We start from the raw sequence: 18321 nt of genomic DNA on the forward strand, positions 1-18321 counted from the left end.
CGCATGCGTGAATGAAAAGTCTTACGTTAGATGCAGAGTCAAAACGTGCAAGAGGTTATAGGTGCAGTCGCGTAGCTATGGATTCTGCAACCATGTTCATAAACGACCTTTTCGGGGAACGTTTAGATCTGAAGCCCTTTTATTAAAAAAAAAAATAAATAAATAAAAAAACCCTGCTGTCGGGATTGCCTCAACTGGCACCCCAGACATACCACTAATTGGTCCAACTATGTAGTGTATTGGACAAACTAACGGAAAGAGCGACCTACAGCCCATGGACTACCAGAAAAAAGAAGAAACGAACAAGACGATGGTAGTCAGAGTCCTGAGATGAAACAAAAGCACTGTTACGCAGTCCCGTCGCTCTACGCCACCGATGATGATTTGGATTTCGATATGATATGCTCCTGCGTTATAATGGCATTGCGTTATCCTACGTTATGTCTGGAGGTTGGCTTAAAGCATTCAGGTGTGAGGTAGAAACTTGCGGGAATTTTTAAAAAAAGCCCATCTGATATGACATTTTACTACAAGATTGTTGTGTGATGAAAATTAAATTTATCGGCAAAAACAAGATTCTCATGGATAATGACAATGTCCGTTCAAACGGATGTTCCAGTTACATCAAAGAAGATGTGTGAAGAATCCAATTTTTTTAACCATATGTTATTCATAACCAATTTGTTATTGATAATTGTGCTTTGAACACTTAACTTTACTGCAAACAATTAGGAAGAAGTGACGTGAAATTGTCTCTTAAACTAAACCCAGTTAGGCTAACCGTAAAGAAGTTCCATTCAAAGAGATAACACTCGGCCAGAAACATCCCGTCCAAGGAAAAGTAAGGTCTTCAAAGGATCGAAGACACACCATATAGTTCAGACCTTTCTCCTTTACATTATGAACTTGTTTCTGTCCTTGTTCAAAGGGAAAAATTAAAAATTTAGCCGAAACTTAAATTCTGTTAGAGTGGTACAATCCATCACAAAAAAAAAATAGTACTACCAGCTTGGAACCGACCAACAGGACAAAAGATATTGTTAGTAAATCACTAGGGATCTTTCGCATATCAATTTACATGAAATAAATAAACGTATTATGTAACTGTTCCTAAGTAAAAAGGCCATAATAACATTAAATAACGATAAGTACATATTATTTTTCATTTAGCTTTACCTCTATTGTAAGTATCAATTACAGTACTTAGTACTTATTGACGATTCAGCTTTGAACACTAATCCGCCTAGCCTCGCTTAACATACAAGCAACTAAAAAATATTAAGTAAACAAAGCTCTTTTAATGAATAGCAATGGAAACAGGAAATATAAAGATAAACGTTTTCGACTGCGATGCTATTAACATAAGTTGCTAGAAAAGTTCTCCAACATGAAAACATCCTTAATTAATTATTAATGTTTATTATAATCTTTTGTTTATAATGCCTATATCATTGTATACGTTGGCCATTTATTATTCAAATAGTGTATATCCCTTTCTGTTTTGTATTTCATTTGCAAATATTAATTGTAACTGTCAAATTAATTGTAGAGGACTTAATCAGATGGCAGCAGATTAACAAACTTGTGTGAAAGGCTTGAGTGTATGTCAGGATTCGTAAGAGTGATTAAGTTATCACTCGCAGATGTCGGCCACAATTTCAAGGCAGAAATGATCAAAGAAAATCACTTGTGGATGATCGGCCAATTTATTTTTCATGGATTCTTCATTGAATGCCATAGGATCAAACTATCGCACTTGACGGCAAAAATTTACAGTACACCCCCAAATTATGGATAATTTAACGAGGAAAAATGGTTAATTTTAATCAGTGCTAAACCCCATGACTAAGTGACTTTCAAGAGAAATTGAGAATATAATTTTCTACTTTGAGCATGATTTCGAAAGCTAACGTCTGTCAAAAGCTTAATATTTCACTACTCTATAGAAGACATGAAGATCAAACAGCAAAGAGAGCGTTGTACAATGGAGTAAATGTGATAAAAAATAAATTTTTATTATTTTAGGATAATCTAAAGTTTAATTAAGTTAATTAATTTTTTTTATTATTTTAGGATAAATCTAAAGGTTTCTTCCAACAAGCATTTTTTTCAAATATAGTTCACAGAAGGATAAAAATGGCTCCAAAGTAGCCTGAACCAGAAATCACTGCTTTCACCCGTGTTTTTGTATTGAAATAGAGATCATGAATTACAATGATATATAAAGATAAATTATTTGTAACATTTGTAAAACCCTTTATTCTCCAATTAACACCGAATGCGACTGCAGTTAATTATTCAGTCAAAACAAACTCTAATACCTAAAGTGTTTATTATCCTCTTACTGGTTCCCCCTAAACACAACTTTGTTGATCTAATCACTTAATCCCAACTCCATCATTTACAATTCAAGGATAACACTTGCTAAAAAATAATTAAGTCTGCCCTCCGTACAAGAGAGGTACGAAATCGAATTGCGAACGAAAAATGAACAGCACCTCAAACAAAACCTCAGCAATCGAATTAATTGGACTAATGACAATTAGCGGTTCATTTACCATGATTGATGGGAAAACGGCAGAAGTGGTTAAATGTCAACCTTGTGAGCCATGCACTTATTCCAGCAGCCAATTGGGAAAGCAAAAACCAAAAAACCTCTTGCACACAATAATCCCGTTTTATGGAATATTGAATATTCTTTAAGCTACAATTTTCCATTTTGGTCTTAGAAAAGGCCTGCAGTAACAGCTGAAACTTTAAAAACCGCATATCTCAGATCAGTTTAGAGAAGAAAATGCCACTCTCGACACGACACGCAAGAATGACACAATTACACAGAAGACAAACACTTTGAGTGAGTAGAAATACTTTGATTGAATATATAAAATATATTTTGCATTGCATAAATTCACTTTTCAACATCCAAAATGTATTTGTTATATTTTGCATTGCATAAATTCACTTTTCAACATCCAAAATGTATTTGTAAGATGTAAACAATGTTTGTAAATCCCAGGCCCTGAAGATGATCTCAATAAAGATCGAAACGTTGGCACGATAAAGAAAATGTTTTTCTGAGACCTACATCACACCAGACCGCATCTCACGATTTCTAAATAAATATTAAATAATGATTCATTTTAATGCTTCCTACAACTTTACTATAAAAATCTTTGGAATATTTTAAAGAAAGACATAATAAATTACAGAAATTTAATTAAAATTCCGTAAAAAAATATTACTTCACAATGAAAACAAACGAATGACAAAACGAATTAATTTAATAAAAACAAGTCATAAATAAAAACATTAAAATATTTATTCGGAGATCATGAGATCCGGCGGTCTGGTGTGACGTAGGTTTTAGAAAAATATTTGCTTTATCGTGCCAACGTTTCGATCTTTATTGAGATCATCTTCAGAGCCTTGTGTTGTCTGCATTTCAACAAAAAAGTTCTCTGATTGATAGCCGATGCAAGTTTCTTCTCATTGTTGGCGATGTCCTTCAGAATACTCTTTGCTTGTTTTTTGTTCAAACGCAGACAACACAAGGCCCTGAAGATGATCTCAATAAAGCTCGAAACGCTGGCACGATAAAGAAAATGTTTTTCTAAAACCTACGTCAAACCAGACCACCGGATCTCATGATCTCCGAATAATCATTGACTAACGGTCACTAAACACAACACATTAAAATAATGTTTGTAAAATTGTAGTTTGTTTAAATAAATTTAGAGACAATAGTACGTAAACTATATACATTCTTGACAGCTCTTCATTCTATGAAAAAAACAATTTTTATTGTTTTGTTTTTTATGTGTTCTCTCCATTTTAGTTTCGATGGTGCCAGTCAAGTTGACACCTTAATCACGTAACATTAGTAAAGTAAATATAACCAATTAAACGTCAAAGGATAGTAATAATCTAGTTATATTTAAATGGTCCGTCCCTTCATAATCCGCTTGTTTTCTGTGCTTGAAAAATAGCTTCCGTTAAAAAAAGTAATACTGGTAGAAATAAAGCAGGATACTGACGTTTATTAGGCCGAAACTTTGGGGCTTGGGAAAACTCAGATATTATTTTTCATGTTTGATGTTCATAAACAATATCTGAAATGGGATATTCTTTGAGTATTCGAAGTTTTAATACCAAAGGCGAATGTTTATATAAATTCCCGCAAATCGATTATCATTCTGCACATTAATGCTAGTTACTGTTGAAAAATTTAAAATATCTATAAATCTTTTTTCTTCTTTCTCTACCTATTCCCTTGAATTTCATTTAACAAGGTTTAAATGTTACATACAGGGTAAATAGTTAATAGTCGAGAATACTTCACGAATGTAGAATAACGTATCAGATGGGATTAAAAAGTTCTCTTGAAGTATTCAAGTACTTCACGAGACACCCTGTTTATAGATGTGTACATAAGTTAGTTTAACACAAGGATTTCTTATGTGTTCTCTCAATAAATCATTAAACCGCTCAAACTATTTAAATAAAATCATTCTTTTTTTTGGGGGGGGGGGTAAACTTAATTATTAATTGAGATCTATAAATTAATGTAATAATATTCTGTATGTTATGTAATAAAGTAAGGCGTGACATTTTTTTAAATATTTATAGTTTCTGTTTACAAAATAGATAAGTATTCACTTTTTCTTTTTTTTTTTTTGAGGGTTAAAAAGCAGAGATTATACCAATCCTCGGGGTGCCGGTGTTTTTGAAAAAAACGCCCGATTGTAAGTATGTCGTGTTCGAACACAGGGCCTCTGGATTCGAACCCGGGACCTTCACCTTACAGTGATGAGCGCCGTGTCAACGCCTAACCGTTGCGGCCACCGACGCCCCCATTGACTTTTTTATTTTAGAGTAATTAGAATATATTTCAATCATGCGAACACTATCAATGTTGATTCTCATTGATAATGTTCACATGATTGACATATATTTTGTTTTACTATAAAATAAAAAAGTCAATAAATTATCAGGTACATTATAGTGAATTGTAAATGTAAATAACTATTTCAATTAACTATTATTTTTATGTAAGGTCTTGGTTGAGATGAAAAAGTTAGAGACACGAGCAAGATTCGAAGCCACGACCTTCGGCTCGTGAAGTCACGATAGCTCAAGTGGTAAGAGCAGCGGCGTATTGAGCCGAAGGTAGTGTGTTCGAATCCCGCTCGTGACACAAACTTTTTCATCCCAACCAAGATCTTACATAAAAAGAATAATTAATTGAAATTAATAGAATAATTAATAATAATAATTTAATTCTACTAAATTATTAGAATAATTTAATAGAAAAAGTTTAAGTTAAGTGGCTTCTTAATTGTTATACAAATACATTATAGATGTCTGTAATCATAAGCCGAAAGTAGGCTAGATAAAGAAAAATAATAAATTGAACTTTGTGTACAATAATTAAGATAATAATGAATAGTTTTATTGGCTTTAAGTATTAATTCTCCTCCTAACATAAGCAATAAACTCCCACAATATTTATTTTTGCTTGAACAACATTGAAAGTATGAGATACCACCCAGTGTTTGAAATGAAATATCTACGGAAATAAGCAACCAATCTAATATTTCTAAATCTATAATCAATCTAATATTATTTTTAATATATGATAATTGTTCTTTCAGTTTTCGAACAAGTTTAAAAAAATTCAAAAAATACAGTTCATACTCAAGTACCTATTGAGGCTCTTTAATGTAGGATCTTGTTGGCGGCTTTTCCTCTCCTAGTTGCAAGAATCTACTCCTACAGGTCTCTTCTTCTACCTGGCAGTGTTTGCACAGTGCTTCTTCTGTGAGTACCCCTATCCGGTGCATGTGCCATCTTAGGTAGCAGTGCCAGGAGTTCAACCAGAATCTTGGTGCAGTTGAGGTTCCCATTGCAAATTCCTTTAGAAGCCTTGCGGTTGGCCCTTCTGTGAATCTATGCCTGGGGTTTTGTCCCACAAGGTTTTGAAATCTCTAAGAATCTATTTTTGGATGTATCCTTTTTTTGTAGCTAGTTGCTGGTCACAATACAGTTCGAGGCCTAGAAAATTCATACTGGCACCTTTTTTGGCCAAAATGTCCACTTTCACAATTCCTCTAAGTCCCGAATGCCTAGGGACCCATGATGTCATCGATATCGCTGATTTTTACCACGGATTTCATACAATTTCATACGTCTTTTGCCTAAATCTAACATGAGCCTAAGTCCTTAAGTGCCGCCTGACTATCAGAGATGGGTTCCTAGCCTTTTTATTTCTCTGGTGTAGTGTTCAACTGATGATTTCAGACATGGAAAACTGAAGCGTTTTAAAGCCAGTTCGGCCTTCGGATTCATACCGAGGATTCCAAGCTTCCATGCCTTTATCAGTTTGTGAGCCGTCAGTATACCAGTAGGAATTAATCAATTATTAATATTGTTTTCATTGTTTGTTAAGTTGTCAGTGTCTTCATAGTTCGTTTTAAAAATTTAAGCCCACGAAATATTCTCATATAATCGTTATACGGCTGTACTGTTGTTACGTTTTATGGGGTTTAGGTAATAATATCGAACAACGAGATGGTAAATATTAATTGTACTTAAGGATTAGGTTTGCCTTTAAATATCCAGCAACAAGCCTCTTTTCCATGTCGTTGACGTGTAAAAGGGCAGATTCTAAATATAAAACGCTGGACGATTGTTGGAGGAATGTTAATTATTTAAAAACAGTTGCACTCTTTTTGTAATTCATAAAGTAAGAAAATACCTTAAATGCGTAAAGAAAATATTTTTTATTTAAAAAAAAAAGTTGTTTCCGCCCAGGATCGAACTGGGGACCTTCTGCGTGTTAGGCAGATGTGATAACCGCTACACCACGGAAACCTTGTACCTGCGTACAAATTTCACTGTCCTTTCACCAGAGCAAACACTGGCCTAGTTTGCCCGTCTGAAAAAAGAAAGTAGTTGTACCCAGGTACAAGGTTTCCGTGGTGTAGCGGTTATCACATCTGCCTAACACGCAGAAGGTCCCCAGTTCGATCCTGGGCGGAAACAAACTTTTTTTCTATCTATACTCTTTTTGCAACATAACGTTCCCACCCCCTCCAATTTCCTTTTTTGGATTACAAATGCTATACAAAATGTGTGTGCTGTTTCAATCGGTGTTCGATACACACTAAAAGGCAAAAATTGGGCCCACTTTAGTTTTATTATAATTTTCGGCCGTAAGAAAATTCTACCCTTAATTTTTCTGATTTTTAACAGTTTACGTTACAGTTACACTGTTTGTGCTGTGCTCTTTTGTTTCAACAAGTAAAAACATAAATGTAATTTGCTAAGAAAAATGAAAAAAGAAGAACGAAAAACAACCCCGAGGAAGCAGTTTTAAATTGAAAATTGAAATTAAAACATGAATGCGCAAAAAAAAAACAATCAGATCAGAACTCAAATGAAACTGAATAAAAATTTTAAATTCCATCAACAAACAAAAATAAAATTTAAACTTCAAAGCTATAGTTTTGTGTGGGGGGGGGGAATTCCGATCGTCTTCTTTTAGTCTCTCAAGAAATTTTAAAAACTGCAGATTGCAAAAAGCTGGATTGACGGACGAGACATGATCGAACTTATAACGGTTCAACTTATTCGCGATCTGTACTATATAACGGATATTTCTGTCCATTGTCACCATTGTTCCATTGAAAAACTCGTCACAATAGAAAGAGGACTTATTTTTCAAGCCCGATGATTAATATGACCCCGGGCTTTGCGTAAAAGAACTGGCGTATAATTATAACCCCTTAATTTAAAGAAACAAAAGGAAAATTCACCGTCAGCTCGCGATATTACGTGTCGGGTCGGAAATAGTTTTCCGTCTTCTCCTCGCGATGACAATCATAATTTGTGACTCTTCGTTCTTTCAGCATTCTTCCTTTACACATTCATTTCTTATTTCTCCTTGTACTTTCACTCCTGCATTTGATTACTGAATGGCTAATTGTACACAATTGTTACTTTGATGGGTGGAGGAAGGCACTTTTTAGTCAGAAAACTAAGGAGTTGTGAGTTCGCTCTAGATTAAGTTAATTTATTTTTTTACCATACAATTACTTCATAATTGCTTATCGTATTTTCCCTTATGGCATTACCTACGCACTTTTTCTTCGAATAATGCTAAGTCTGTAAATAGCAAGTCAGGCATGAACCTGGACGAATAGTTGCACGATTGGCGGAAAGTTTTGTTATTTGGTGTTCGATTTAATTTGTTCTTATTTGATGAATGATACTTATTTTATATTTATTTTTAATATTCCAAGATACACCGTAAATATCCCAACTTTATCCTCCACCATCCTTGCATCCTTTCCCGTCGACCTAGCTGTGCTATATACTTCTGATCCCGAGCCCAAAAGTGGTTCGGAGCCAATAGCCTCATGGAGCAACACTGGCGTATAAAGTTTAATGAAAGCAAAAGCACCCATTTATGGTCCACCCTTCCAAGTAAAACCCCTCATTAAAATTTTCCTCAATATTACTCCCATCCAAAAAAGACTGTGTCCACTACCTTCGGTTCCATCTGACTCAAGACGAACCTGGAACCACCACACACGACTAAAACAGACTAATGGCACGCAAATTTAACTTTTCAACAAAAACAAACAATCAATCCACAAGAAAAATATTAAAACCAATCTGGACATACGGACTAGAACTTTGGAGCAGTGCCTCTAAACCTTCCAACATCCAAAGAATACACTCCTTCCTATCAAAGTCCTCAGAACCGTAGTCAATGCTCCTTAGAACGTCTCCACCAACACCCTTCACAATACCCTCACACCTTTCACAATAAACGAGGATCGCGTATAGTCGGAAGATCAATAATGGTTGTTATCTCCCCTCACGATACATGATCCATGTCATTTGTAAATTCAGCTCATTACATAATGTACGGTTACAGATTGTACTAAATATATTTAACAAAAACTCCAAGAGATGTTCAAATGGAAAATAAAACTTCTCGAGATATTTCCCTTCAAAGTAAGTTACCTATTTATTTGTAATTACGAAGCCCAGCTTACTAACTGTAAGATATCTTAATGATGGTTGAATTTCGTGCAGTTATCTTAATGATCTGCTGTTTTATAATTTGTTGAAGTCGTGAGGAGCGGTCAAAAATGAGGTAGTTTAGAAAAAAACCCTATTTCATTTTTTTGCCGAAGTTTCGACCTTTATTCGGGTCATATTCAGGGCATAAAGTGTGGTGCTATATTAAAATCACAAACTTTCACACAAAACCAATATGGCACCACACTTTATGCCAAGAAGATGACCCGAGTAAAGGTCGAAACATCGGCGAAAAAAAAAAATGAAAAAGGTGTTTTTCCACACTACCTCATTCTTGACCGCTCCTCACGACTTCAACAAATTATGAAACAGCAGGTAATTAAGAAATTCCCATTAATTGAATATGATCAAATTATTGCTGGGTTTTAATTTACAAGCTGAATTTCGTTAACATAGTTTAAAGTATAAGAAGAAGACAATCAATTTTCTAAAAACATTTAAGTCAAATAAACTTAATCACTTGTACTCAAGTCTTTTTTATTCCGAGTAGGTCTTTAACAACTCTCCCGCTTGCTTTCGAAGTTCGGCACAATCTAGAGCCAATCCAACCGTTTCTACTTACGATCCTTTCACTATCGTAAGCGGGGAGAAAAAGCCTACCCAAAAAAGTTTTCTCCAAGTCTTAACATGACATTACGGGCTAAAATGAAAAAGGACTTTCGACCAACAATCAAGACTTTTTTGCTCTACGCGCACACGTCGTGTATCAACTCATGGGACTTTTACCACGGGTAAAATTGTTAAAATACCGTGTAAAGAAAAGTGAAAACTCATGGAATAAAACGAGGAATACACTGCGACAACATTCCCACTGTTTCAAAGAGTAATTGGTTCCCTTTTGTTTACCATTTAATTAAACACGAATCACATTTAGCCCCATTTTCGTGACGTTAATCGCCCATTAAATTATTTAAATTCACCAATACACATAGTACTTATTCATGGCTCAAATTTATAACGTACTTATTAGCAAACTCAACGTTATTAGCCCTTTGAGTAATACCAGTGGGGGGAAAGGTATAATGAATTTTTCGTTTATGAAGCGGCCGAAACAATGAAAATAAAACGCTTTGAATCATTGAACGAACGACTCAATTTAATTAATCGGTTAATTAAACTTTTTAACTCCATTTTTCTTCATTCAGTTGAAAACTTGGTTTATGTTTTGTTTGTTTATGTTCTTCACGTTCAGTCCATTGAAGAAATCATAGTATGAATTTTTAAAGAATAAACAGTGCCTAACAATAAGAATCTGGCATACCCTATAAAAATTAAATTCTGTCACAAGACTAATAATCATGAATAAATGACATAAACATGAATAGATAAAATAGACGTATAACACGATAGCATTTTTCCCTTCAGCTACTACCTTATCCTCAAATCCTATCATTTATCCAATATGTTTATATTAGAAATGTGTGTAGTACAAGAACGACGATCGTGGAATATCATGTACGCCAGCGACCCTCAATTAGCCGAGGTATTGTAATTATATGTGTAAAGGGTGATGAAGGAATATCTAGTACTCCATCGCCAGTAAAGGTGAAAGAAGAAAGAATGTATTTTAGAACGAGTGCGAGTGTGAAAGGACCTTGTTGTTGACCTGAGCCTAACTTATGCGGAGGTACGGATCTAAAACACTCCCCGGACGGTACGGATCTAAAACACCGAAGTAGGTGATTCTATGAAGACATAGGCTCGGTTCTACACATATGTGTACATAAGTGCGTATATTTATATAATTTTGCGTTTTGCAGTTTTCGAGGCCGATACTCACTCTAATCTTACCAGTTAAGCCGGGTGTTCCCTAAGGAATTATATTCGGTCCTATTCTCTACTCCATTTACTCTCAAGACATCCCTACATCCAACAATTATGTCTACCCGTCCACCACCAAACCTCAAATTCACTCTTACGTGGAACATAATAAATAAACATGACCAAAAGAAAATATTTAATTTACAAGCCATGAATCACAATACCTATCTATACAACCCTACTATACCTTACGTTCTACGGCCAATTGCTGGACAAGAGACTTCTTTGGAACACCTACTACACTAAAACGACTGGAAGTAAAACAACGATAACAACTATCCAGATTGTCATGACCGGCGATCTTAACCATATTTGACTAACAAAGGACTCAAGTACAATACGTAATTAAAGGCAATATAGGCTTATGGACTGGAATTCAACTGAATGTTCCAATGTCCTTACCATCTAGTTTCGACAATCCAAGATCCTCCGACAAAGTCTATGTTTCTTTCTAGATATCCAATCTTACCATCCATAACTATTGATCTCCTTATAATCCAACTTGCACCATCACCCTTATCAGAATAATTAATAATCTTATCACAAATGAAGGTGTCCTCACGACTCCTTGGTTAATAGTGCTAATAATGAGCAGCGAAGTCTCCATCCAACATATCATATACTTATTGCAAATAACATATTTATTTGTAATTTTAATAGAGTTGTACATATAAAAAAGATTAATAATCAAGTTTTTCAAAGATTGTTGACTTCGCGCAAAAATAAACAATTGAACTCTTGAACAAAGTTTGTCATTGCCACTTCTATAGCACTAAACATATATGTGTACATACACATACATACATACACCATATATAATAATTAATATTTATATTAATATTTAACAATATAATAATTTTTACACGCGAGCACCCCCCTCCATATAAAAAAGAAAACGTAGACATTTGTTAGTTTTGATTCGAGTGGATCAACCCTATTGATAGGCCTGGAATGGGGGTTTATCTACGGGCTCCAGGAGACCTTTTGTCCTCAGACCATTGTTCCACGGGAAGCAAACGAACCGTTAATTAACTTTTGGCCTTGCAATGCAAACCCTAATCCACTTTTCCCTCTTATTAACATACACATACGCACAGGTGTTACCGCCCTAACTTTCCAGGGCGGCCCTCCGGTTAATTTATGTTCAATTACCAAATTGTCTTTATAATTCTGCATGTTTGTTCGTAGTTTCTTCCTGCTAATATCGGGGAGTGACTGGAGCACTTGGGATTCGTAGTTTACTCCAGAGGGTAGTTAGCGTTAAGCAGCTCTTCCGAGTAATGTCGAATCCTCATACCCTAGGGCTTCACTAAGTACTGATTTGCGGAAGCTTGATTTTCCTGTCATGGCTGATCGGCCCGGTACAAAACAGGTTTCAACAGATTAGAAAAACCAGTATAAACCTCAGCGATGATAAATGTTATAAATGTATTACTACCGGACCTTATACAATAACAATGATAATAATTACCATCTAACATCTTTTAGGGAAATAGCATGGCAACAGCTTTGCATTCAATTTTTTTTTTTTTTTTAATCCTGAGAGGAGTTGATAAACAATTTTAGCATTCACTATTACATATGTTTTATAATTTCACTTCAGTTTTCTTCTTTTTCTCAATGTTTATCTTCTTATTTCTACAATTTATGCTATAGAGTATGGACAAGAAATATTTTGGCCCCTGTCCTGGGTGGAGAGAGGAAGAGAGGGATGGAGAGGGAGTGGGAGAGGGAGAGGAAGAGGAAGAGAGGGAGAGAGAGAGAGAGAAAATGAGAGAGGGAGAGAGAGAGTGAGGGTAGAGGGAGAGAGAAGAGAGAGAAGGAAAACAAAGGTTCGGAGTGAAGTAAACCTGCTGTGCAAATTTTCGATTCGGATTGAACGGGTTCTTTTACAAAATACACATCAATGTCTTAAGAGGTTTCAAGAGACCTAGAAAGGGAGCTTAGGTGATGATGCTAAGGGCTTTGACTAAAATGTTTGGGCTTAGGTTAGATTTCGATTTCTCGGTTGTACCCAGAGTTCAAGCCCGTACCCTGATGATCTGATGAAGGTCACGAGTGGTAAGGCTGTTTACAAACATTAATATTATTTTATTTACCTAGTACCAGTCATCTATTTAGTTCTACAAGGTCCAGTGTACAGATTCCAGTTATATTTCTTTCGAGTTAGCAGATCAGTGTGGTAATAGTATATCACTTGTCAACAGAAACAAGGCAACATGTAAATCTTTTTAAGGCCTTCCGGATCTATTTTTGTGATTATTATTGCTCATGAAATACGAATGTCTTGCACCAGAGTGCGATCTCTTGCAGAGGAGATTGTAAGGATTGGGACGCGTAAAAGCGATCCGTTCCGAGGTTAAATCACCGCATGGCAATTAGTGTCTGGCAGGGTAGGAATTTCTGTGGTGAAAACATTATGATGGGTCCAATGTCACAACCTTGGGGGACGCTCGCTTTTACAGGTTGACGCACGGCACAAGCGGTCAGAAATGGTGGATTTCAAAGTTTAGAGGAGGATAAGCTTGAACTTGAACAACAGGTCAGAATGTCAAAGGCCTGGGAAATATCGATGAAAATGAAAACGTACGGAAAGATTTTCTCAGTGTAATACAACTGCTAGTACATGGGAAATTATGTGGATAAGGAGAAGACCCTCTTAAATAAAATACAAAATTATATATCCACGAGAGAAAAAATTGCCGCAAATAAAATATGGCACTAAATACAACCAAGTTCATTAATTAAAATCATATTTTAGCCGTAGATGTTTAAATACTCAAATTAAGAGAGAGAAAGTAAGTTAGTAAACAATTATCCTTATCTTAGGCTTGTACATCATGACGGTCGTTTTACATTATTAATAAAATATACGAATCATACCAAAATGAAAATATTATTTGGATAGATTATATATCATATTTTTATTATCCTATTTGTATTTAAGACTTCCAACATGAAGTTGTCTTCCTTGATACTTTTATGAATTGAAATTCATATTTTTTAAACTTTCTTCTGGGCGAATTTCATGAAAATTGTTCTGTCTGATGATTCGACCAGACCATAAATAACATTTTGGGTTCGGAAAATAAATTAATCGTACATGTTCGGTTGAAAAACGAGGCTGCCTGTTTGTTAAAATTGAGCGCAAAGATTCAATCCTGTGGAATTCCTCTCACATGATCTGCTTTGAATTTTTTTTTTTTAATCAATGGCTAGTGGAACGAAAGGGGTTTTAACTATTTTGCAAATTGGAACCCTAATGGGCTATGCACAATGTGCAAGAGGGGGGATTAGAACGGTTGGTTAGCGTCGAGCACTTCCACATCCTTGAACAGAATTTGCTAAACCCCCTCAATGGTACATTTAACCCCTTGGAAAAAGAGTTGTTCCTGTGGGTAAAGTATAAATTTTACGGCCACGCTGTTCGTAAATCCTAGGGGAAAAAACGTGTGAGTCATAACATAAAACTGAGAAAATCCTATAGGATCTTAAGACAATCATGAAGCATAAGAGTAGAACGTTGGAATGGTAATTCAAACTGCTTAACGCCTGCAATAGGGTAATGATAGAAGCGAATTTTTACAATTTTCATATTGACAACCGCATTTATCGTCCCTAATGGAATCGTGTGAATATCAAACATTTTCGAAAGGATGCTTTTAATTTTTTTCATTCCAAAAGCGGAACCAAATATACATATTATACAAAAACAGGTCTTAATAATAAAATGCATCCTGTCCAATAAATACAGGGGGTCAATAAATTCATGCCCGGGAGAGATGAACGACACAGGAAATATTGGTGTTGCTGAAGGATTTTCGGCTAGGGTCATGGAATAATGTGTTTTCGCCACGATTTAATAAGATCCCGTCAGGGTGGGCCGCGGCCCTTTTTCCAGGGGGGACGGGGGCGGTAACAAACGTTTTTCATGAGGAAACGAGGCTGACAACCGGACAGGACATGCCCGGAATTACGACACCGGCCGTACCTTTCCTTCCTTACGCTCCAGACGAAAGACGAATCAATACAAAAGAGAAAAGTCCACCCGGGAGGACGATTCCACCAAAAATAAAAAAATAAAATAAAATAAGTACTTCAATCAATTGTGATTGGACGATTTAATTGTACACAAACAATAACCAATTATAGTCGATTAGTGTTCCAAGAATAATAAAAATATTAAATAAAAATAGTAAGTTTTCTCTTTCACAATACAAGTTTTACAGATTTTTCTGTATATACTCATTTTACCTCCCGAAAGAAGAATTTTTTTCTCTTTACGAGGGTTCGCAACAACAGAGGTCATATAAACCCTCAGGGTGCCGGTGTTTTTGAAAAAAAGCCCATTTGTAAGTATGTCGGGTTCGAATGCAGGGCTGCTGGATTCGAACCCGGGACCTTCACCTTACAGTGATGAGCGCCGTGTCAAAAACTAAACCTTGCGGCCACCGACGCCCCCAAAAGAAGAATTTAAACGATAAATGTATTTTTCTCATTGTCTTGCTGAGACGAGGCGATTTAATCTAAAATGGCTTTCCGTTGATTGCCAGTCTCATATCAACGCAGTTTAAGGATAAACGTAGGACGTCTGTGGCCACAATGGTGAGCTTTTTCTCTACACCTACAACCTTACGCTCAAATTTTAGCAAGAAAGAAGACCCAGAAAGTCTAAACCGCTGAAGAAGAATTATCCATACGAGGTTGACACACTACCGCTTAATTTTGGACCTATATAAATCAACCAAACCTAATAAACAGATACCCAAGGAAGTATCAAGGAATCTTCCTATCGTCTACTCCATTTACACCCATGACAGCCTTCCATACAACATTTATGTCTTCCTCCTGATAATACAGCTAACCTTTTCAACTATTCAGATCCTCGTCTCCTACAAAGGCCCTAAAATTTATATTTACGTTCTGTAAGAGTAGTAAAAATCGTGGAAGATAGTATACAAGCTAAAACAAAAGAAAACATTTAAGTTTTACATTTCGACGAATCACACTACCTCTCCATAGCAACCTCTCTCAACTGTACAAACGTTACCATGGACTATTTATGGAGAGGAGACTGACCTGGAACTCCATACTACGCTAAAAAGACTGGAAGTAAAACGTCGATAATAACTATCCAAATTGCACGACAGATGATCTTAAGTATATTTGGTTAACAAGCGTCTCAAGTACAATACGTAATTAAAGCAACAAATAATAAATAATAAAGAAAAACAGATCATCTCTAGACACCTTTTCAACACAATTTTGTTCATTTTTAATTTAACAAATTTTCCAAAAGGTTTCTATTATCATAACACTTAATCGGTTTAAAAATTAAATATTAATTAAATGGGTTTAGTGTTTTTGTTCCCTTTGAAAGAAGCAAGCTAATATTGTTTATGTAATGTTGATTAATGAATTCGTTGAGCACAATAAATAATAACAAAACGGATTTTTTTTCAAACAGAACAAAGGAATTATTGGTTGATTTATTTCCACAACAGTCCTTTCTTGTTTTACCTTAATACTGGCAGAGAGAGAAAAAATTAATGAAGAATTGATCTCCATGTTCTAATTTTAAATGCTTTCACGAAAATTATATATACCAGGAACGACTTCATGCCAATTTTTGCTATAAGAATAAATATAAATTGTCAAAAATTTAAATCGTTGATCAAATTCCAAAATTATCGCACTATATTGCATTGCAATTGAGGTTAATTAAACGACTACTATAATAAAACGTAAAAAGTGCGCAATAAAAACACAATTGTAAATTACAAAAGATGGCATGGCATTGCTGATGGACGGAGCTGAGATAGGCTCAACTCTGCACATGTGTGTAATAAATCCAAATCCAAAAAGGCGATTTTTCAATTTTTATTTAAACATTTAAAAACACAATTGCTAACTAATTCACTTTTAAATTTGAATAATATGCCATAATTATATGAAGTGTGATATCCTCAACTGTCATCAATTATGCTAGCAGATTTAAAAATCATGTATTGGAAAGTTATAATTATACTTTTTTTAATTAGCTTCCCTTGGCTTGGTTGAATAATATTACATATATTGTCAAATAATTGATAAATTATTAATATAAAGTTTAAACATGAACTTGGGTGTTCTGCGATAATGAGCTGTTGAAATGAGAAAGATCTGTTCGTTTTATTTTTGATTATACTATTAAATTTAACAACTTGATAACTGATTCTTCTCAAAGGAGTTCATTTTAAAGTTGAAAGTTTGAGACATTTTTCATTATTAACACAACACGTAAAGGGCTAAGGTCACGGGATTCTTATTAATTTTGAAAACTCTCTCACTCTATATTGATTAATTTTTGATGATACGATTCAAAAAAGGGGTGAGAAAAGAATTACGACTATTCGAAATCGATTAGTTTTCAAGGGTTGTAGTCTAGCGATCTGGGACCGTTTGATTCCCCTTTTATCAGGTGTTTACGATCTATCAACTTCTAAGTTGACCTAGTTCAACGCAATAAAAAAAAAGTACTGAGGATCTCTACAAAAACAGAAACGTCCTCTCCAACAACTTCAAGAAGAACGTTTTGATGTATTGTTTGTCATTTCTTCAAAGTGTCTACTTAGCAATTATTCAATAAGAATTTAAAAAATTGCAGACGGGTTAATATTTTTTTCAAAGCGAAAGGTGGAGAAAATCCAAAATAAATCATTAATTAACACCTCAATTTTTGAATTGAGGAATAGGACAATTTTTCTCAACATGATCTATGATCAATGAGGCCCGACTCAACAGCAACAGGGCAAAAGCATATTTAATCCAAACAAAAAAATGCAACCATTCTTAATAAACCGATTAGTCAATAAATTCTGAATTATTGAAGCCATCATGACTTTTGACTTACACTCGTATATACAAGTATAATCCAGAGGCGAGGTGGTTCGAGTGGAGGCGGTCGTTGTACTGAGGGTGGATCAGGCGAACTACCGCCTCCGGGGGATGGGCGCCGCCCCTCGGCATCCCCTGTGCCACGACACTGGGCTGCAGCGGTTGCAACAGGTCCTCGTAGGGGGTAGGGGTCGACATCCTCTTTTTATCGCCAATATGAAAACATCGCCCTTTGATTATATTCAACTGTCTTCTTTTATATTATCAGCTCTTAGTACCAAAGGGATGTTTTGCTTTATGCTATGTACATAAATTCGGCTCATGTCATATCTGAATACTTACTTTTTAAGGAAAAATTTATATTTCATGTATAAAATTTGGGATGGACGAACGTGAACATTCTTAGATGTACTTTGGTGAATTCCGAACTAACATGGTTAGCATATCTCGCCGGTTTGTTATAGTCTTGTTTCGGCATGAGCCATCTTTAATGGTGAATTTGTACAACAAGGAAGT

The 18321-nt window shown here is 35.2% G+C and overlaps 1 protein-coding gene and 2 non-coding genes across 7 annotated transcripts in view; 1 reads left to right on the top strand and 2 right to left on the bottom strand.

Moving 5' to 3' along the window:
* Positions 1-18321, bottom strand: part of LOC106669791 (liprin-beta-1) — a 137223-nt gene that overhangs the window by 109243 nt on the left and 9659 nt on the right. Inside the window, exon 1 of one of the 5 annotated variants that reach the window (XM_024225962.1) lies at positions 17822-18020. The exons of the other annotated variants lie outside the window; for them this stretch is intronic. Within the exon in view, the coding sequence (XP_024081730.1) occupies positions 17822-18003 (182 nt within the window). The 5' untranslated portion in view covers positions 18004-18020. Of the gene's footprint in view, positions 1-17821; positions 18021-18321 lie in introns of those variants that run through there. 5 annotated transcript variants of the gene reach the window in all.
* On the bottom strand, positions 6798-6870 carry Trnav-aac. The gene has a single exon. It is a non-coding gene; the product is annotated as a tRNA-Val (tRNA).
* Trnav-aac lies at positions 6969-7041 on the top strand. Its single transcript has one exon. It is a non-coding gene; the product is annotated as a tRNA-Val (tRNA).

This window comes from Cimex lectularius, unplaced genomic scaffold (genome assembly GCF_000648675.2).
Source record: "Cimex lectularius strain Harlan isolate CLEC.00 unplaced genomic scaffold, Clec_2.1 scaffold76, whole genome shotgun sequence".
Classification (NCBI taxonomy): Eukaryota; Metazoa; Arthropoda; class Insecta; order Hemiptera; family Cimicidae; genus Cimex; species Cimex lectularius.